Consider the following 22454-nt stretch of genomic DNA (forward strand, 5'->3'; position numbering starts at 1 on the left):
ACGTAGAATATTAAAAAAAAAAAAAAAAATCATTTATTTCGGACCACAAAATCCATACAAGGTTAATACTTAAACCTAATACTACCACTATGTTAATTTCCTTAGTGCCTAATTACTATACATATACTATTTTTCAAAATTGGCTAGGGAGAGGTGCAGGTTCGACCAGTGTTGCATATAGCGACTATCAAGCCGGCCCGCTATCGCACCCAGGATACCGTTGCTGCTGCCAAACACTCTGCTACGCGTTGCTGCGGCACGCTTTCTTAATGTGGCATAGAAACCGTCTACTTGAGCGTCCGCAAACATACCAGACGCGCTACAGAAGCGTGGCAGCCGCAACAGCACCCTGAAGGCGTTGTTATACTGGACCCGTAGAGCACTGATCGAGCTTTGCGAATAGTTAGCCCATAGGCTGCAAGTATACAGAGAAGTACAATAGGCTCTAAAAAGCGTTATTTTCACCTGCGCTGTGCATCCTCTGAACCTATGTGCTATCATATTCGCCCTTATCGCCAGCGCCCTACGCTCCCTATCTATGTCTGCGTCATCACGCAGATTTTCATTTACAATATGGCCAAGATACTTGACACAAGTCACTCTTTTAAGGGGTGTCCCATTCAGATACAATGGTGGTACAAAAGATGGACATTTTGACCCTGATTTAAAAACCATAAGTTCACTCTTGAGAGCATTATATTTGAGGCCATGATTACAAGCATATCTCTCACATACTTTAAGCAACATTTCAAGTCCACAAGGCGAGGGACTGAGCAACACCATGTCGTCCGCATAACTAATATTATTCATACAGACACCACTTATATGACAGCCGACATGCATGCTGCTCAGTTCCTCGATGAGCGCGTTGACGTACAGGTTGAAGAGCTTCGGAGATGATCTCCCGCCCTGTCTCACTCCGCACTCCAACCTGTACTCCTCCGACACTTCCTTGCCCCATCGGACAACATTAACTTGAGACAAGTACCAACTCCTAAGTATATGCAGGATGTCCTTCGGGACCCCGGACGTTTCTAACTTGGCCCACAGTAGATTGTAATTAACAAGATCAAACGCTTTGGAGAGGTCCAGGAAACATGCATATACAGGCGTCTTCCTATTGGTTTATACCAATAGGAAGACGCCTGTATATGCATGTTTCTTGGACCTCTCGACCCAAACTATCTACTGAAAGCGCAATACTTAGCCTCAAGCACACCGTTGAATATTATTATTCAACGGTGTGCTTGAGGCTAAGTATTGCGCTTTCAGTAGATAGTTTGGGTCGAAAACCAAACTGCGCATCACTGATCTGTATGTATCTATCTAACTCAGCATCGAGCACCGCATCAAACACCTTAGCCACGGCCGTTGCTAGAGAAATGGGCCTATAGTTGGCCAACTTAGCTATATCGCCTGTTTTATTTTTTACAATGGGAATAACCACAGTGCGAATCATATCAGGTGGTAGGTAAGCATGGCTGATACATAGTGAAAAGAGCATTGCAAGGACCCTGGGCAGATGGGGCCCGGCATGTTGCAGGTGCTCAATGCTAAGCCCATCATGCCCAGGGGACTTGCCGCCCTTCATATTCTGAATTATTTTAGTTATTTGATTTGCAGTAATTTTAGTCGTACACACAAACCCATGTGCCCTAACCACCTCACTGCTGATCTCAGTACTAAGGGCAGACTTGACAGAAAAATGATTCTTAAACAAATTAGCTATATTAACAGGATTGGTCTCATTATCAATACTCACAGAGAGCCCAGGCCTGTGATTTAATCTGTTTGTACCTTTCCAAAAGTTGCGAAAATCATTTTTACCATGAAAAGAGGCCAGCCGGTCCATTTTAATTTGGTCCTGATGTTGCTGGCACCATTTTAATCTGGCTTTAAAAACTTTGCGACTTACAGACATGGAATCATACAACTGACCCGAACGGGGTTTCCCGCTAGCTACCCATATTTGAAATCTATGCCTGGCCTCTCTGTGAGCCTCACTCACATGTTTATTCCATCCCATAATTTGTTTATTCTTCCTATTACATGGTTTGTTACTACATGAAACAGAAGCAGAACTAAGGGCACAAATTATATCATTATACATCTTAGAAATTACATCCTTATGAGAATTATTATTACTTTCATAACAACAGCTGTCAGCACACTCTCTAAGCTGTGTAGGGAAGTCAATAGCTTTTAACAATTCATTACATTTATTTTTATAATTAATAATATCATTTGGTTGTTTGTCACCCCAGAATACTTTAGACCTGTCAAAATTACAATTATATGTTTTATAGTGGGTCACATCCAAGTTGCATTCTATCACTAGAGGATAGTGGTCTGACCAGTAAACATTATACAAAACACACACTTTGGATATAGTAGACCAGGCCGCCTGAGTCACCACACATATATATCGCGATAATTAGAAGTAGAATAGATTATGCTAGTTTTTTGTACGATAACAGTTCTAATTGCAATACATACAAATTGGACAAAATTCAAAACAAGGCACTAAGGATTGTAGGCGGTTTCATACGAACCACACCAATTCATTGTATGGAAAGTGAAGTTGCCATCCCACCCTTATTCCTCAGGAGACGCTCCCTTGCCATTAAATACCGTCTAAAGACCCTCTCCATTACGAATAATGAAACCAATACTCTACTCCACAATTTAAATGAACTTAATCACAATAGATACTGGATAAATAAAAAAGCTCCTCTTCTAGTCACAGCTGGCAGGGATGTTGTAGACGAGACTATATTCTCATCTGACCGATTGCAAATGTTTTCTCTTAATACATGGATATCAAATATAAATGTGGGCAATATAATTGCCACTAATTTAGACTGTATACAAAATTCTAAAAAGACTTATGAATATAATCACCTTAAAAATAATATTTTGGAAGAGTTACGGCAAAATTACAAAGATTGGCACTTTTTATACACGGATGGATCGAAAAGTACACTTGGAAAAGGAGCCGCGTTTTTTGATTCACGAAACCATGCCTGTAACCATAATATGTTCAAAGTTGTAGGAAATGTTTGTATCATGACTGTGGAATTAGTTGCTATTTCAAAAGCTATATCTTATATCATTAATAGTGGAATTAGAAAAGCAGTGATTTGCACTGATAGTAAGAGTGCATTACAACACATTTCACCAACTCGTGGTCATATAGGTGTACCGACTGTCTACAAAATTCTAAAAAAAATCCTTTATTTGTGGCAAAATAATAGTGAACTGCGTCTTCAATGGGTGCCTTCCCATATAGGACTAAAGGGCAATGAGAAGGCGGACCATCTTGCCAAACAGGCTTCACTAAGCGGTATTGAAACAATAGTTGAACCATGTTATTCGGAAATTTTTTGTCAGTACAGAAGTAAAATCCATTTGTTATGGAAAGAATACTTTAACGAACGATCGAAAGAAAAAGGCATATGGTATAAGACCATTGTGAATGAGCCTCCGAGGGTTCCATGGTTCTTAAACGCTGATTTTGGCCGTAAGAAGATAGTCACTGCACATAGATTAAGATGTGGCCATGTACCCCTTAACAAATTTAAGTTTTTAATGAAAAAAGTCAATTCCCCTAATTGCGACATCTGTGGGTCAGTAGAAGATGTTTATCATGTTCTGATAGAGTGCAATAAAAATCGAGCTCTCAGGCAGGCGCTCTTAGCCTCCGCCAACCTAAACCCATATAGACATTTTGAGCAAACCAACTTCAGACACAGCGAATATGGTGTATGGGTTGGCGGACGCTATTCTTAACAATGTAATTTGAGGTTTGAGACCATGCAAAGCAGACTGACAGGGCCGATATGTAATTTTTATAAAGGTCCTTAAAAATAAATTGGAAAAAAAAAAAAAAAAAAAAACAGTTGAAAATAAATTTAATTTCTTGAAATAAAATTTTAATTTGTCATACCTATCAGTTTCTTACAGCAACATCCTTTATTAGTAATCGAGTTTATAATCGATTTGTCTTTGACGTTGAAATAAAATATCGAATCGTTTGGTTCGTCACTAGACATGTTGAATGTCCCGTATTTTGATTAGTAGTGGGGGCGAGTAGTAGCTTCAGCCAATCACGTTGCAGCAACTGATCCTAGAAAGGTGGCGTGATCTCGACGTCATCACGATATACATAAAGAAACTTCTTATAATACACCTAGAAATCAATACTCTCGAAATCGTAATTTTGGGAACTTTGGTAATTAATCATCCTCAGACATAGTTATGGCTTGGTTAAACGGATATATTTGTACTATTTTCTGTAAATGACTGTGTGTTATTTACGTAAAAAAATCAACTGTACTCGAGCTCATATGTTATAACGCTTTAACGCCATCTGTTGTATTTGCTTACAAATACCTCGCAGTAACCGTTTAGTTAGTGCAAGTAAATACAATTTCAGTTACAATATTCGTCTTATTCGATATTTCCAAAAAGACCTATAAAAATCGATTATAAATTGTATTGTCCGCCTCACTATTTTTTTTTATGAAACGATAAAATGAGATCGTATCGTATGATCGTGTCATCAATGTGACAGAAATGGCATCTATGAATGATGAATGACAGACAAACATAAATAATATCTTTCTAATTTACCTAAATCTAAAAGTATAACAGGGATCATACATGAACTTCGATACATAATAGATACAATTTAACAAAATGTTCAAACACTACAAAGATTTATGCGATGTTGTTTCGTTACTGGCTTATTGCTCTTCAGAAAGATCGTACTTGCTCAACCGAGAAGCCAACGGCGAATACTGGTTACCGTCTTGCAAAACCGAGAAGAACTGTTGGAATATTACGGCTCAGAAAATTAATGTAGAGGTATCTGCACCAAATTCTTCTAAATAAATAGAACGGTATAATTTCGAAATATGTGTAAGCGTTTAGTTTCTGCAATGGTTCAATTTCAATGGTACTTACAGTGAACATCACAGCTGTGAATACAGCCAAAGTGCCTCATTGCCTGTACAATAAGGTGCATATACATATTTTTGGCACTTTGTATTCACAGCTGTGTTGTTGACTGTAATACCTACCTGTTAGTGATTATCAGCGTACTATGCTCGGAGAGGATGGTTAGGTATAGCAAGTATCTGTACCTATACTACTGTATTTTATGGATGCTTTTAATCACGTGTGCATCGCTGATTCTTTAAAAACTCTTGAGCCAGTTTAACTCTCCTGCACCCCACTTGAGTAAAGTCCGCTGCTAAGATAGTTTACTAACTGTTACGATAGATGTCGCTAGGTCCTTCTTTGAAGGATACCTAGAGCAAAACGAAGAAATGTAATAAGAAAGTAACCCTGTCCGGATAATCTGCTTGTTAATACTTAGTTATTTGTTTTACAAGGGGCAACGTTGTTGTTTAACCGCATGTGCCAATATTGAAGCCCGAGCAAGCGAAAGATTCCAATATTGAACCGCGAGCGTAGCGAGTGGTTCAAAAAGTGGAATCTTGAGCGTTGCGAGGGTTTCAAGGCACGAAGGTTAAACAAACTTTGCCGCCGAGTACGACAGTCCATAAATAGCTATTAGGTCAGAGAGGGCTCTACCCAGATCTACCATAAAACCATAACAAGGTTGTATTTTTTCCCATTTATAAAGTTATACGCTTAATTGATGTAATGTTAGCAAAACGTTGGTGTTTAGATATTCGGAAGCGAAGCCAGCTCTTGTCAGCCGCTCCAGGTCCTGAAGACCTGGTTGCCGGACCACGAGACGCCTTGCGTGTACCACGCCGTCTACAAGACCTCAGTAAAGTCCGACGTTAAGAAGAGAATGAAGAATAAGAATACCAACGTAAGTGTTGCGAAATGGATTTACACGTCGATTCTAATAGCCACCTATAATAATTTCCCTGATGATTGGCCAGAATCTTCAATGATAACCAGTCCAACCAGCTACAACATAATATACAAATGCCGTACAGATTTGAGACCGAATACGGGTATAACTAACTAACTAGGATGGCACTGTGATCCAAAGAGGATCTTGGCCTCCAAAACGCGAGCACGCCACTTAATTATCCCGATCCTGCGCAGCGTTCTGCCAATTATCGGCTTGTAGCTGACACAGATCCGCCATCACGCTGTCTCCCCAGTGGTATCTGGGTCGACCCACCGGGCGGCCACCAGTAGGAATACGGAATACGGGTATAAGACAATAATAATCATCATCATATCAGTCCTTTATCGCCCCTGCTGAGCAAGGCCTCTCTTCTAGTACGCCACTTCTCCCAGTCCTGACCTAGTCTCATTCCAGTTCTAACCCGCAATGTTCCGGATGTCATCGATCCAACAATATAATATAGTATTTATAAGACTATCGTCAGTGTTCATTTTACGATTGCTGCCATTTCACCCGAAAATTGAAGGCCCTTTTGAAATCCTACGGGCTGTACAAGCACCATCTACATATATCAACTATTAATTACACACAATGTTCAAAATGAGTCGCTTATGATTCATAAGACGATAATATTGTATTTAGATGTTATTTTCACATCAGTTTTATCCTAGGCCGCCAAAAACCGTCAATGGGTGAATTCTGTCGAGTTGGACCGGTTACGTGCACATTGCAGTCTTCGCAGCCCGGAGATCGCCATGCTGGCTGCGTTAGCCACGGGTGACCAGTGCAAGGACCAGGAATATGTAAGCAATGAAATGTTTTCTTTATTCGCTATGCGCGACTGGTGCTGCCCTCACATTGTAGGTTTTTCTAACATCATGGAGTCAATGAGTTCATACATTTGCGACACTTCCGATCTTCCGACGATGCCGCTACCATTATAATGTTTGTCAAGTTCATAACCACAGTCCTTCACGTACGTTGCCAAAAAATTAAGTAGGACTATTGATTACGTAGCCTGGAGATCCCCATGCTGGTCAGTTTTATGCTAAAGAGTAAGCATTTCTAGTGAACCCTAATACTTACTAGCTCTAGGATAATATTGTCTTGCGGCAGTTCTAGGACAGATAGGTCGAGAAGTCCATTGAGTTCAAGAAAGGCTGCTTCAGCATATCAAAACTATGAACTCTATGATTAATGTAATTTTACTTCTTAGCAAGAGTTAAAGAGCAGTATGCTGGTGGAGGTGTGTGAAGAAAACACGCTGATTGGGCCGGACTGCGCGGGCAGCCTCGTCGCGCCCGCCCTGCAGCAGTGCCAGCTGCTCTCTGCTGCCAACTACAAGAAGGAAGGTTAATAATTATCATTGTAACATAAGTTGTACTTCTAGCAAGAGCTGACGAGCAGTATGCTGGAGGTGTGTGAAGAAAACACGCTGATTGGGCCGGACTGCGCGGGCAGCCTCGTCGCCCCCGCCCTGCTGCAGTGCCAGCTGATGGCCGCTGCCAACTAACTACAAGAAAGAAGGTTAATATCATTGTAACATAAGTTGTACTTCTAGTAAGAGCTGACGAGCAGTATGCTGGAGGTGTGTGAAGAAAACACGCTGATTGGGCCGGACTGCGCGGGCTGGCCGGTGCTAACTACAAGAAGGACGGTTCATTTAAACATTAAATAAATGTTATATTATATACAAAAGTGACCAAGGCCTCCAAGTGTCCCGGTAAGGTAAGGTCCATTTATCCTGACATGATAAAATTCTACACACAATAACGCCGACTTCGTGCTAAGTAAATCATCTTCCTTTGGTCAAATGATAGTGTAGCTTCGGACACCCCATTTTCTCAAGTTCATCTGCATGTTGGTCCGACCACAGCATACTAAGTACGTACCCTCTTTGAAGCCAGCGGCTCGCTGAAAGCTAGCCTTATCACTCTTCCTCTGCCACAAAGATTTCTTCACCAAGGTTAGCCTCACAGCATGTTGTAGATGTTTCTTGTGGTTTGCGGGTTCCCGCATCGTTATAATATGTCGTTCAAGCTTAACTCATGATCTCAATTTTCAGATCAGATCCGCGTGTACCGCGAGTTCACAGAGATGGTTTATCCGGCGCAGTACATGAGCCCGCACCTGTTCAAGCAGCTCATGGTGGAGGTGGGCTGGCAGTACCAGCAGTGCCCGGCGCTGTTCAGGTATTTTTTTTATTTCGTAATCCCTCTTTAACCTGCCAAATTTAACAAAAAAACATCCTCAGAGAAATCTCTTCTATATGTGCTCGCTTTAATATATACATTAGCTGTGAGTGTCGCTTGAGCAGCTTTAGTAGCTTCGTTGTATCCTCAAAAGGAATGAAAAACGATAAAGGTGTTAATCGACTTAAGCTACGTGGAGGTTGCTTTGGTTTTCAAATTATTGTTATATGTAGGATTACTGTTGTTTCTGGTTTGTTTCAGAGCTGCAGACATGACAAACCGCGGTGGGCTCTCGTTTCACGACTTGCTGATGTGGATAGCCGCCCTGGAGCCCGTCACACAGCATAGTGGCTCTACCGCGGAAATCCGGTGCAAGTACATCTTCAGGTACGCTCCCCTGCGACTGCACTCCTTTAGCCGACGACAGAGTTTATGTTGCCCCAAGATGTACGGTCACAGACTTTATTGTTTACCCACTTCTAGCTCATTCTCTACTGGACACGTCATAACTCTCATAGCTTAACTATGAAATAACAAATTTATTGTGGCATCTAAATGACTCAACAATTAAAGTCCTTGAGTGTACCTACTAGAGGACAAATGTCCCATAACTTGAGTCGGCAACAAGTCAAGAGAAGTTCAGCGATTTCGTTTGAGATTTCTAGGAACATCACAGGACTTTATTAATACACCTCGACAAAATGATTCTGTAGTGCACTGTTACCACTGTTGCCAGATGTATCGAGCGAAGTCCAGCAAACCATCTCACTAGAATTAGGATGCTCGTTAAAGTTACCAACTTTTTTCAAAATCTAAGAAAAAAGTCGACGACGAAAATATATGCTTCACAGATACTTTGACAGCGACCGCGATCAGAAGTTAGACTATGCGGAGTTCAAGGAACTGGTTGCGGCAGCGCGGTTGGCGCGGCAGCTGCCCATAGATGCGCTGAGCGTCGCTCGCGATGCCGATAATGTCTACAGGTGCCTATTATTTCTATAGGTCTCAATCCTCAATAGACCACTACTCACTGTGGTTGCGTTAAAACACAGTAGCCCAGTGTGCTGATGATAGGAATCTGGCCAGGGTCTCTATTAGCCACGAGTACAATCATTATGTTAGATTAAGCGGAGTTCAAGGAACTAGTTGCATCATCACGCTCGGCCCGTTAACTCCCCATCGATGCGCTGGGCGTAGCTCAGATAATGTCTACAGGTGACTTCTTTCCATAGGTTATGGTTAGGCTAGACTCCAGATATGGTGATAGTCTACTCAATTATGCTTGAGTATTTATCACACACCTTAAACCTTGGCCCACCGTATTAATGCTGTCAATCTTCTGTCAATAGGTCAAATACGTCTGAGTCCGACCACTGCACTGCACTGCGATCTTAGAATCCACCTCGTCAAGAAAAAGAAAAAAGAAAGACTTTTAGTCTCATATCTTCTCTCTTGTTGAAACAGGCAGCTGAACTTACAGCCGAACTCCCAAATGTCCATGACGGACTACTTGCGCGGTGTCAGCGAAGCTCGTCTCCGAGGCACCAGCGCCATGCTCCGAGCCAAACGAGGAGTCGCCAACTACCTCGTCGACCTCCAGTGAGTAGAACAGGCAGAACTTGCCGAAGTCCCTGTTGTCTGGGCTCCTGGGTAAGGCTGTCAACAAAGCAAGCAAACTATTACATACATACATACAATCACGCCTGTATCCCATAAAGGGGTGGGCAGAACACATGAAACTACTAAAGTTTCAGTGCCACTCTTGGCAAATAAGGGGTTGAAAGAAAACGAAACTGTGACATTGCAGTGACAGGTTGCCAGCCTCTCGCCTACGCCACAATTTAACCCATATCCCATAGTCGCCTTCTACGACACCCACGGGAAGAAAGGGGGTGGTGAAATTCTTAACCCGTCACCACACAGGCAAACTATTATTTTACGGAAATCAGTTTAAAAAGAATATTACACTTTAAAAAATCGAACTGCAGATAGTTATACGTTATTAATGTTTCTATAATCATTTCTTTGTTTGAGACAGGCAAATGAAGCTGTCTCGTCCGCAGGCTGGACCTCAAGACCAAAAGTAAGTTTATGCTGCTTTAAATACTAAATTTGCTTATTTTAACATACCTAATAAGTACCTACCTCTTCTTGAATTGCATACGAGATTTCTAAATATTGCTTTCGTTAATCGGAGCGGGTTTGTTTTAAATACTGATTTCGGTCCCGCAGCATTTGCATTTCTTTTTGTAATAAAGGCAATGAAAGAAAACTTTACCTAAAAATATTATATTTTAAGTAGGTAGGTACTAGGTACTTTATTTATACACCAACTTTGATTTTAGACCTCCACAAGCCCCTGTACCGCCGCACTTAGCAAAAGTTCCCCAGACTCGTTGTGAGTATTCAGTCTGTAAATTGAAGTACGTAAGCCAGGTACATACAATCTGTCATCAGAAATAAATATAAATGACATAGAATTGGGCCCAAATGAAATACACTATCTATATATAAAGACGCTCTAATTATACCTAAGTTTTCTTTATCGGTGATCCCATCAGTTTCTAATAGTTATATGACTAACCAAGATGAGTCCTGAAGGGCCTTAAAGACCCTTTAATTAGGAGAAGATTCGATTTGCGTTCCCTATCAATATACCTATATCTTGGTTGTATAGATCCCTGCAAGTAAATTTGAAAACATTCACAAACTGAGAGCGTTTTCTTTCACATAGAACCGACCCGATAAGTACCGGACCGATATCTTTCATATTAAATTAAAGTCGCCATCCTTGTTGCATCCCTATCCCCACCATCACACCGCTTTTATTTAACATCCTTCCTACATCCGATATCGGATCGGATAGGTAATGTGAAAACGCTTTCATGGGCATCGCTGTGACTAATAAAGACCAATGGAAAACCATTCTTCTTATTTATCTCAACAGCATTAGGCCAGCAGACGGAAAGCGCCGTCTCCCGACGAGGTAAAGTCAGCGCGAGTTCTATCCGCCGCGCTGACTACGCCGTGGCTTCTTACTCAGTGCGAGTGAGACGCCAAGCTAAAGAGATGCTAGAACTTACTGCTATAGACGGTATCTTCATTGATCTTTAACTAGAAATATATTCCGACGACAATCTTAGGAAAGCAGGCAGAAAGCGGTGTCTTTCGTCGTGCTAAAGCCAGCGCGCGAGATTTCTTTCGGCCGCGCCTACTACCTTCATATTCCGCGGCTTATCCTGTGTAGATAAAAAAAAAATACACTAAACTAACCTGTACCTACGTACTTACTGATCAATACTCGCCTTCTTTTTATGGCAGAAGAAGCGGTGTCCCCCTCTGCTCTGAACGTGCTGGGTTCTCTATCACTTGAGGTCCTGGGCCCGACCACCGCGCCAGTGGCCGCGCTGGCCGCCGTCAAATACTTCGCTTCGTCTATAAGTGGCGTTACCACCGTGAGTGACTACTGTTGCCTCTGTCGTATGGTATAAGAAGTGATTCGTTCTACATTTTCTACAACGAATGTGCTAGGTCTATCCCTTGAGGTCCTGGGGCCACCCACAGTGTCAGTGGCCACGTTGGCCACCGTCAAATACCACCCATCTGTAGCGTTAGTACAGTTTTTCTTGGCATAACTTTAGATTCTAAACTTCAGTGGGGTCCCCATATTGCTACCCTCTCGAATAGACTGAGCTCTGCAGCATTTGCAGTGAGCAAAATCCGTCAGTTAACAGACGTGGAAACAGCTCGATTAGTTTATTTTAGTTACTTTCACAGCATTATGTCATATGGTATTTTACTATGGGGCAGTGCTTCAGAGATAAATACCATATTTGTTCTGCAGAAGAGGGCTATTCGAGCAATATACAAAATGAACCATAGAGACTCACTTAGAGATAAGTTTAAGGACATTAATATAATGACAGTGCATTGTCAATATATTTATGAGAATATTATGTATGTACATAAAAACATTTGTAAATTTAAGAAAAACTGTGATGTACATAATATAAACACTAGAAATAAGCATAAGCTTGCAGTGCCCTTCACTCGGCTCCATAAAATTAAAAAATCATTCATGGGTAATTGTGTAAGATTTTATAACAAACTTCCTAATGCCATCACTGAACTGTCTTTTAATCGATTTAAACATTATGTAAAGCGTATACTGATCTCTAAAGCCTACTACAGCACACAAGACTACATGAATGATGAAACACCGTGGGATACAAGTATTGTTGAAAACCATTAATTATATAGCTTATTAATGATGATAATTATTGATAATTCAATGTATTTTTATACAATTTTTTTGACATTTAGAATTTATTCTAGAAGTTTTTATACTAGTATTTTTTTATACAATTTAGATTGATATCATTTTATTAAATCAATGTAGTTTTAAAACAATATTGTTTATTGCACCAATAAATTGCTCTGATATTTAGAATAAGATGAATATTGTACACTGTTGACAATTTAAAAGTGCTTATTGTAAGCCTATTTGAATAAAGAATATTTTGATTGATTGATTGATTGATTACTAGTGGCGTGACTCTACTCTTATTGTTTTTAATTTGTGGCTAAAGACCCAAAGGGTATCTACACAATTGGTCTATAAGAGCCACGTGGAGAAAAGGTACGTACAAGGAAAGTTAACAATATTCCAGTATCTATAAGGCAACAATATTCCACAAACAATAAAAATAGGATTTTCATTGTGTGTGTACTACTTACTCGTTTTGGAAGTAACTTACCTCTCGTAACTTAAAACTGACTCATTAGCACAACTTGCCTTGTCAAGCGCGAGTCCATACATCAAGCGCGACTTCAAGTATGGACTCGCGCGCGACAAGGCAAGTTGTGCTAGAGGGTCAGATGTTATCGAAACTCTGCAGAAACGGCCGTCAGTAGCCGGCAACATAGCCGTCCCCGCCAAGCTGGCATGGAGCTGGGCCACCAAGGCCGAGGAGGCTGACCTGGGGAACCTGATCATCAAGCTGGCGGACGCAGTGGCTAACATCTGCGTCAACGAGCCGAGGATGTTAAGGATCCGGTCGCCTATATACGCTGTAGGTGAGGTTTTAAAATGTTTTCTCCAAATACGCTTTTAATTGCAAAATCTGTGGCTATCTGATTGTGGTTAGCTAATCTAAGCGATCGGTTATGAGTTGTGTTGTCTCACATGTCTGTATTATTTAAATTCTCAATTGTTCTTTCCCCATTTTTAGTGTAATATCTCCATTCCTTTTTTTATGTAATATTTGTTCATTCCCATAAATTATGTGTGTATTTATTTATTTAATTATTTGTCTTTCTGGTACCTTGTTGTACATGTTGCTGCATTTGTCACCCTCATCTCTTTTTATCCTCTCATTCACTCAAAGGTTAACTGGAAGAAATCCCTCAAAGGGATAAGTTCGCCTTTGTACTGTTCTTTACTGTAATTACTGTGTTTTTTGTTATTAATTGTACAATAAAGAAGAGTTTACTACTACTACTTAATTAGTCAAAAATGTTGCTGGTAGTAGACCAAGGTTAACAGACCTGATATTCAGTTGGCAGCATTCGTAGTGGCTCTCACAACTGCGGCACTGAACCGAGGGTGCTGCGGATCCGGTCGCCTATACACGTTGTAGATTGTAAATTGTGCGCGATTTTAAATGATTTGTCCTGAAAAGGCTCTTCAGTAGGTAGCCAAAAAATTTATTTTCATTTCATTTCATTTATTTTAGCATACAGTATAAGCATTACAGTGTTAACCAAAGCGCTTATACAGGATGTTTGGTAACCGGATGCAAAGCCGAAAGTAGGAGATAGTCTAGGTCATGTAGAACATTTTTAGCCATACTTGTCTTAGACAAATGTTATTTTTAATTTTTTTTTATCGTACTTTGAAATCACTTAAATCATTTACATTTTCATGTAACTAAAATTTTAAATCGCTGTCAACTTGTTTTCTTTAGACAAAGATGTTTGAAATCACTTTTCTAGTGTTTGATAGACATTGCACAATACGAAATAAAACAAAAAAAAATCTACCTGCAGTAAAAAAAGTACTAATTATCGATTTAGTCTGAAGTTTTGCAGTTTTCTCCGACAAATCTTAAAATTTAAATTAAAAAAAAACTAATAAAATAACATTTGTCTAAGACAAGTATGGCTAAAAATGTTCTAAGTACATGGCCTAGACTATCTCCTACTTTCGGCTTTGCATCCGGTTTCCAAACACCCTGCATACTAGCCACCTTAACACTAAAAATACATTATTATTCATTACTTATCATTATCACAAAATTCAATGTCAAATTCAATATAATATAAGTTACTAAAATCATACAATATTTCATTCAATTATTTCATCAAACATTCTATGTAGACCGAGGGCTGCAGAGCTTTGAGCTTTCCATCTACTTGAGCATTTAAGCGATATTTTAAGTCTTCCCTCGTCAACAGGTGACCTTCACTTCCTCGCAATGGAGACCGCGTTCTGGTCGATGGGTCCAGCATTAGCCCCGACCCACTTCCTCTTCCTATGGGACTACGTGGAGTGAGGGTCGCGGAACTTGGAACTTTCCACTTGAGCAATAAGCGATATTTTAACTCTTTCCTTGTCCACAGGTGACCTGCATGGCAACTTAGCCGCGCTGCTCGCAATGGAAACCGCCTTCTGGCCTATGGGTCCAGCGTTGGCCCCAACCCACTTCCTCTTCCTAGGGGACTACGTGGACCGAGGACCGCATGGGTCTGAGCTGATAGCGTATTTGCTGGCCGCCAAGCTGCAGCGGCCGCAGTCCGTGCTGTTGATTAGAGGGAACCATGAGACGAGGGATATACAGAAGATGTTCACGTTTTACACGTAAGTTGTCCATTTTAAGAATCAACACATTATAAAAAACCTATCCTAGGGTGCCGCCAGCAGCAGGGCAGGACCCCAGTTACCGGTGATCAGAGCTAAAGAGAGAGAGAACTAATTTAAATTGTCCATGCTATAAGATGTAGGTAGACCTTATAGGTATAGTACAGTCATTTCTGTACCTTGTCGCTTTAAATCGCTTGACAATATCGTATGGCATTTCAAATAAGATGTTAATGTGACAAGGTATAGAAATCATCACATATTTATGCCGGTGACTGTACTGGTAATACAGGTGAGAACTTTGTTGCAGTGAATGCATAACCAAGTACGGAGAGGTGGAGGGAGGGCGAGTGTGGTCGGCCATTAACCATGTATTCGACGCGTTGCCGCTTGCTGCTGTGGTGGACGACAAAGTGAGTTGTTACAAATTATTACTCTGAGTATATTTGGTTCTATTTATCGTATTATCTTTAGGTATAGTAAGTTTTTTTTTAATCAAGATTTCCACTTGAGAACTTATATCTGCGATGAATTAGCATTGTTCTCTTTTGTTAACCCTAAACCGCTAATTACCTGTGTGAAATAAATACCATAAACAACAAAAGATGTTTTATAAAAGACAACAGTATTCATTTAGTAATAAGGTTCAAATTGTCATATCATACACTCAACGTACAACCTTTTGGAATTAAGAACCGTGGTCACCCAGGTGTCCGTGTATTTTAGTTAAAAGGATGCTTCGATTATTGTAACTTGCGTTAATTTTTGACCCTTATTACTAAAGGAATACTGTTGTTATTCATAAAACATCTTTTGTTGTTTATGGTATTTATTTCGCACAGGTGTTAGCGGTTTAGGGTTAGCAAAAGAGAACAATGCTATTCATCGCAGATAAGTTCTCAAGTGGAAATCTTGATTAAAAAAAATCTACTATACTCTGTCAACCAAGTCTGTCAGTTAATAAGAACAAAGAAAACTATATGCATCCTTTTCTTTAGGGTGCTAGAGAAAAGGTTACCTATAGTTTTCTTAGTTCTTATTTAATGACAGACTTGTTTGACAGAATATATAATAGAGCGTTAAAATTAGTAAAACATGGCGCAGTCGGTAGGATGGGAACTCACACGCCCATACCAATTTGTGTTTAAAGTATTATAAATTAAGAATAAGTAACACAGTAAGTAATTAGCTTGCAGTTCTGCACTAATTGGGTTTATTTACTGTTTGTTACAAGCTACTGTTCTTTAATTGTCAGTCACTGATGTATGCGGGATTCAGAGAAGGATAGGTACATAATTATTGGGGACTGCCGTTTAATTTTAATAATGGCGACTCATTGTTATTTTACGCACGTGATCTATTTAGGGGTGGCACTGTCAAAATTGTAACACCACCAATCATCATGTGACGCGTTGTGTTCGTTGCAGGTATTCTGCTGCCATGGCGGAATCCCCCCGCCGTGGGTGTGTCCGCTAATATCGGCCATCGACAAGGTCCCCGTGCCATTACCGAAGCCTTCCGAACAGAGCTCGATAGCCTGGGAGCTACTGTGGAACGACCCTGTCAAGTACGTAAAACTTATTTGTTCTCTCTTGATGACGAGGGATTAAAGAGGCAATTCTGTTTCAAACTACAGCGGATGTTGCAAACGTACTATGCCCGCCGCATTCATGCTAAATTGTTATCTTCTAGGTACTTCATTCTTCTTCTAATGTCAAGGATTTCAGACTGTGTGAACAAATAACTAATAGCGGCACCAAAACATTTGGTTTAAAACACTCTCTGTATCTTAGAGCAGAGACACGAGATGCTGGACGAGAGAATTCGTCCGACGCGGACAATTTGCGTCTGAACTGCTCAAGTCGCTATCTTGCAGCTGTGGCCTTATAACTGTGTGTGTGTGTGTGTGTGTGTGTTCTTATAAGTAATTCAATGTATGTAAAGCTTTCTATATTGCCAAGAGATTGTTACAATTTTTTTGTTTGTCCTGCAGACCGCACAAGATCACGGCAACGCAGGCGCTTGAGCTGGCCGCCAACGAGGGGTTCGCGGCAAACTCCAAGCGCGGCACTGGACACGTCTTTGACCAGAGCGCGCTTGACCGGTTACTTGTTTATCATATACCTAGTTTCTTTTGCGTGTATCGCACGCTCGAAAAATGCTTATGTAAGTGGTGAAGGAAAACATCGAGAATTCGAGAGGAAACCTGCGTACATCTGCGAAGCAATTTAAAAGTGAGCTGACTATAGCCCGAGCCCTCTGACTCGAGAGACTGTATGTGTCCAGGAATGGGACGTGTATAGGCTCAATTATTATTATACAAGCGGTTAAAATGTTAATACTACTTAATCAATTTTAATCTTAATTGTTATTAGGTTCCTGCTTGCAAACCAGCTGTCACATGTGTTGCGAGCGCACGAGGTGCATCAGGCTGGATTTATGGTAAGTTATAAGCAAAGAGTATTGAGTATTATAGAGAGTTACTGTCAAAGTAACGTGATGAAATCCGCTCTCTAGTAATCTCTAGTGATTACTAGAGAGCGGATTTCAGGGAGCAATTTAAATATTAATATGGATATGACTGGAATAATTAAGACACACAAAATTTATAAATAGTCTGGCTCTGTCGCGCTGCTAATCAATTCGTGAATCCATACTAATATTATAAAAAAGAAACGAGTGTGTGTGTCTGTTTATTTGTCCGTCTTTCACGGCAAAACGGAGCGACGAATTGACGTGATTTTTAAAGTGGAGAGTGACATAGGCTACTTTTTGTCTTTTTCTAACGTGAGCGAAGCCGCGGGAAAACGCTAGTATTATCTATTCCACAGTGCCAGCTGCGGGGAAAACTGATCTCCGTATTTTCATCGTCGCGATACTGTGGCGGCACCAACGACTCAGGCGTGGCCTTACTGGACGACGGCAAGATGAGACTGTTGAGGATCAACGCAGACTAGGAGTTCATTTTACTCCCATATACACATTGCACAACGCTACTTTGTAATGCAATTTTGCGAGATTTACCGGGTGGATTTATCACATTCTTATGCCACGACCTGTTTATTCACTTACAGGGATATAACGGATGTGTTTTTAACGGCTTCCGGTTCCGTTCCGGACCGGAAGAAGAAGTTTTGAATTTAGTTTAACGGAAGCAGAAGCGGAACCGGAACCAGAAGCGGAACTTATAATGTTAAAAACGAAAAGAAAAAATACCACATAGGTATAACTTAAACCAAAACTAATTAAATTACCTAGAACTTTTAGGTGTTTACTGTTCAGCCTGTAATCAGCAGTTTGTAATCAGCCTTTAGGCCCACTTAGGTTTTAAAAACGAAAAGAAAAGTTACCTGATTATATTAGTAAGTATATCATCTTAAGTAGGTATATCATTAATTACAATCCAAATATTTAAATCACCTTGAACTTTAAGATGTTTAGTTGTTTACTCACTAAAAATCACATAAGAATCCTTTTAAACCTTTATTATGCCGTAAAAGGTTTTAGAAACGAAAAGAAAACTTACTCGTTAGGTAGTATAATACAATCCAAAACTAATTACCTCAGTAAACGTGATATGTGTAATTGTTAGCACACAATTAAATTTTTAAATTAAATGGAGTGATTGTAAAAGAAGTAAACTGTATTTAATAAACAAAAGCTTAGCAGCTTTATCTCCCGGCAGTTTGCTTCTAAGGGGATCGTAGATAAGCCTGGCACCACTGAATTAGTTGTTCACTCGCTACTAACTAGGTGGACAGGACAAATATTGGCGCGCAATGGAATGAAGCGATTGATGTTTAGTATCGCAGCACGTGGCAGCGGAGAGATGAGCGAATGACAGGTAGGTATAAACCACAGACCAACCCCTATAGACATCTATTACAAGACGACTCGCGGTGGCCAGCCTTCCTAGTATTTGCACTGATATAAGCGCGGGCGCTCGCCGTGCCCGATCAGTATCGACCAAGTAACAGACCCGAAAGCAGCGCGTGTTTTTCGCACAAAAAAATTGGAAAAGGGTATTTTGATGCCTTAAAGATGTCCACCTGTAGTGTGAAATGGTGTGGAAAGGTAACAAGAAGCTCAAATTTAAAAACAGACGGCATTACATTCCACAAATAAGTCATATTTATAATTTATTCAGAGCCGGCATAGGTCAACTTACATTGGTCACTTACGCGTCAGTAGAGGGACAGTCATACTTCTGTCCCTTTTCATCTGGCGCGACTGCCCGCCGTCCTTGAAACGGCCAATCACAGCGCGCTTAACACATTCCCCGCCCGCTCCTCGCACCCCAAACACTGGTGACTCGTATCGCGAACCAAATATACAAGACTGCCACTCTATAGGAGGTTCTCTGTGGTATAAACCTGTTGGTCTTTCATGTGCGCCGCTCATGTCCCACCGTCGCGCTAGGTTCCGACATCCGCTATAACTTCCGTTTGAAAAATAACAGAACCGGAACAGAAGCGGATGTGTAAAGCAAAACGGAAGTTCCGCAGAAACGGAAGCAGAAGCACAGAGCTCCGTTACATCCCTGTTCACTTATCACCCTTCGAACGCCAGAAGGAATAATATGCCGAGAATTATTTATCGGGTCTCGCATAAGTCCGTATTATATTGGCAAAGTTGACGTCGGTCGGTGGCCGTCTACTTCGTACCATTATTCGATAACGTCCATCGCTGTCTGTAACGTTCAAAGGGTTAAGCACTCATTAATTTAGTAAGAGTACCTAGCATAGCATTGTTTGCTGTTTATTTATTGTTGGAGTGAGTAACGTCAAAGCTAAATCTGTGATAATGAAATGTTGTGAAACTTGTGTGCTTTGTGTAGTTTGTCGAGAGTTCCTTTGGTTCCCAATATTTGAATACTTTCTAGGTACCTACCTAATATTGTTTCTCATTGTACAAAAGGAATATAAATAAAAACAATGCCTAATTTCATATTCTCCTCATTTATTTCTAGATTTATTTATTAGAAAATTCTCGGGACTATAACTAATGGAAACGAAAACAACGTGAATGATTATAACTTAGTGTAACTTACACATTATTATTACAAAATACGGTAATTTACAATAGGAATAACTTTAAGCTAGACTTTGACAAAGAAATGGGGAGAAATCTATACACTTTCTACCTTTGGCATTTCGATCATACAAATTTCTTTCAAAAGAAACAGCTTATGTGTACAAATCTGATTTATTTACAGTTACTAGTCAATTTTTTATCATTTTACTTATAAATAGTACAAAACTGGATTCTATGGCAGAACATTAGCAAGCATTATCTTCTTATAAGTGTTTCTATGATCAGCTTCATTGTCTTTTATTCTAATTTAGTACATATTTCTTTTCACATGGAACCTTACCTAGCTATCAAGCGCTTAGAGCAATAAGTGTGAATAAATTATATTTTGAATACATACACACACCAATATCAAACCCATCCCTAAATCACGCAACACACCGTCACCCCATGTCTTTGTCAACATTCAACAGGATTCGAATAAGATAATTATTGATAGTTATCTTTAATAACCTGCAGGGCAATTATGGTCGCACGATAAATGATAAAACATCGGGCCGTCCCTATCGCACTTACAAATAGTGCGATAGGGACGGCCTGATGTTTTATCATTTATCGCGGGACCATAATTCCCTGCCTGGTAGGAATTTACAGTAATATCTTACATAAAAGTATCACTGGACAGTGATATATACATACATACATACATACATATAATCACGCCTGTATCCCATAGAGGGGTAGGCAGAGCACATGAACTACTAAGTTTCAGTGCCACTCTTGGCAAAAAGGGGTTGAAAGAAATCCAATTGTGACATTGCAGTGACAGGTTGCCAGCCTCTCGCCTACGCCACAATTTAACCCATATCCCACAGTCGACTTCTACGACACCCACGGGAAGAAAGGGGGTGGTGAAATTCTTAACCCGTCACCACACGGGCACAGTGATATATGCGTGAAATTATATAATTAGTTAGGTTAGATATATGGTATTTTTCTTGGTTCACATATAACCCTTGTTAAGCATACTCTCATATCTATTCCGTGGTATAAACATAGCGTTATCGAGAAAAAAATAATTATCTCATTGCGAATCCCTCATAAACATCAAATACTCAGTTTGATCGCAATCCCGCGAGTTTTCTGGTTGATAATAAATTATTATCCGATTGATTATTATTATCAAACATCGTCTTCGTTAAACGTAAGTCGACGGCTTACGTGGCGCATTCGCAATATACAGATATTTAAAGCACAACTATGCTCCTCTCGAAAAATCATTTACAAATAGTAATTCGTTTTAACAGAACAGTTTTTTTATGATAATGATGGTGACTTTTCGCTTATTATCTTTTAATATCTCATATTTAAGTTCATGTTAGTGATAAGGTTTTAAAAACGATTTAACAACACTATCTTGTGATTTAGTTATATATTTTAAACATGTACAGAGATGAATTTGAGAAGATTATTACAACTGGGGTGGCATTGCCTCAGTCTTTTAAATTATACAAATTAAATAAAAGCCGCGATACACTGAGTTCGTAAGAACTCTCCTGGCATTAAGGTGAGTGTATATTATATTACACTTTGTAGTATACACAAGTTTACAACGCAACGCTGCGCGTAATATTCACATGCTGTAGTCTGAATCCGGTATTTACCAATCATAACATAAAAGTATTTCATAAACTGTTTTAAGTGCATAAAAATAAACAGATGGAGGTATGCAACAAGTAAGTTTTTTTTAAATCCCAAATCCAAGACTAATTAAATACTTATCCATGTTGTAAAAAAAGTGATGAGGCCTCTGTCCATTGGAGTTTACATAATATTAATTAATTACACATTACAAAAGATTACAATCTAAATAACTATAATTTTACAGCTTTCAAGTGAATAACAAATCTAAAAAAGTGATATACATATTTAAATTAGTTGCTATTTGTCAAAATCATTCAAGACGCCTCAATTAAATAAAACACTCGTTCATACACTCATTATTAAGCATTTAGCATTATATCCTATGATGGACAGGGCCCATATAACAATTTCTGGTGTTAATATTAATAACAATTATTCAAGATGTCAATACAATGATGGTTTACCATTATTTCCCATTACAAATTATTTTTTCACCACACCAACTGGTAAAGGCTTTCTTTGCTATTCGAAAACAGATAGCAAAATTGCATTTTATCCACAAGGGGACAAAGTAACTTCATACAAATTTTAACTCAATGTCTTAATCTGGCTGCTAGATTTTACCTATAAATGATGATTTTGAATCATAAATATTGAATAAATTGATGGATTTGATATTTTGTATTTTATAGTCAGTATTTTGTTCGTGTTGGTGTGGTGAAAAATTTTGTGTTTCACTCGGTGGCAAAGTTTGTTTAACCTTCGTGCCTTGATACCCTCGCAACGCTCAAGATTCCACTTTTTGAAGCACTCACTACCTTTGCGGTTCAATATT

At 39.7% G+C, this 22454-nt stretch overlaps 1 protein-coding gene across 1 annotated transcript; it reads left to right on the forward strand.

Moving 5' to 3' along the window:
- The first annotated feature begins 4659 nt into the window (after nt 1–4659).
- Nucleotides 4660–18191, forward strand: LOC125227465. The gene is made up of 19 exons (XM_048131791.1): nt 4660–4866; nt 5696–5845; nt 6565–6696; nt 7110–7245; nt 7959–8085; nt 8347–8472; nt 8937–9068; nt 9550–9684; nt 10124–10168; nt 10431–10483; nt 11033–11179; nt 11407–11540; nt 12984–13161; nt 14707–14944; nt 15255–15357; nt 16372–16511; nt 16938–17048; nt 17320–17386; nt 17776–18191. Exons 1-19 carry the CDS (start codon nt 4699–4701, stop codon nt 17899–17901), a joined length of 2448 nt encoding a protein of 815 aa, XP_047987748.1. The 5' UTR covers nt 4660–4698; the 3' UTR covers nt 17902–18191.
- Nucleotides 18192–22454: the final 4263 nt, after the last annotated feature.

This window comes from Leguminivora glycinivorella, chromosome 6 (genome assembly GCF_023078275.1).
Source record: "Leguminivora glycinivorella isolate SPB_JAAS2020 chromosome 6, LegGlyc_1.1, whole genome shotgun sequence".
NCBI classification, from domain to species: Eukaryota; Metazoa; Arthropoda; class Insecta; order Lepidoptera; family Tortricidae; genus Leguminivora; species Leguminivora glycinivorella.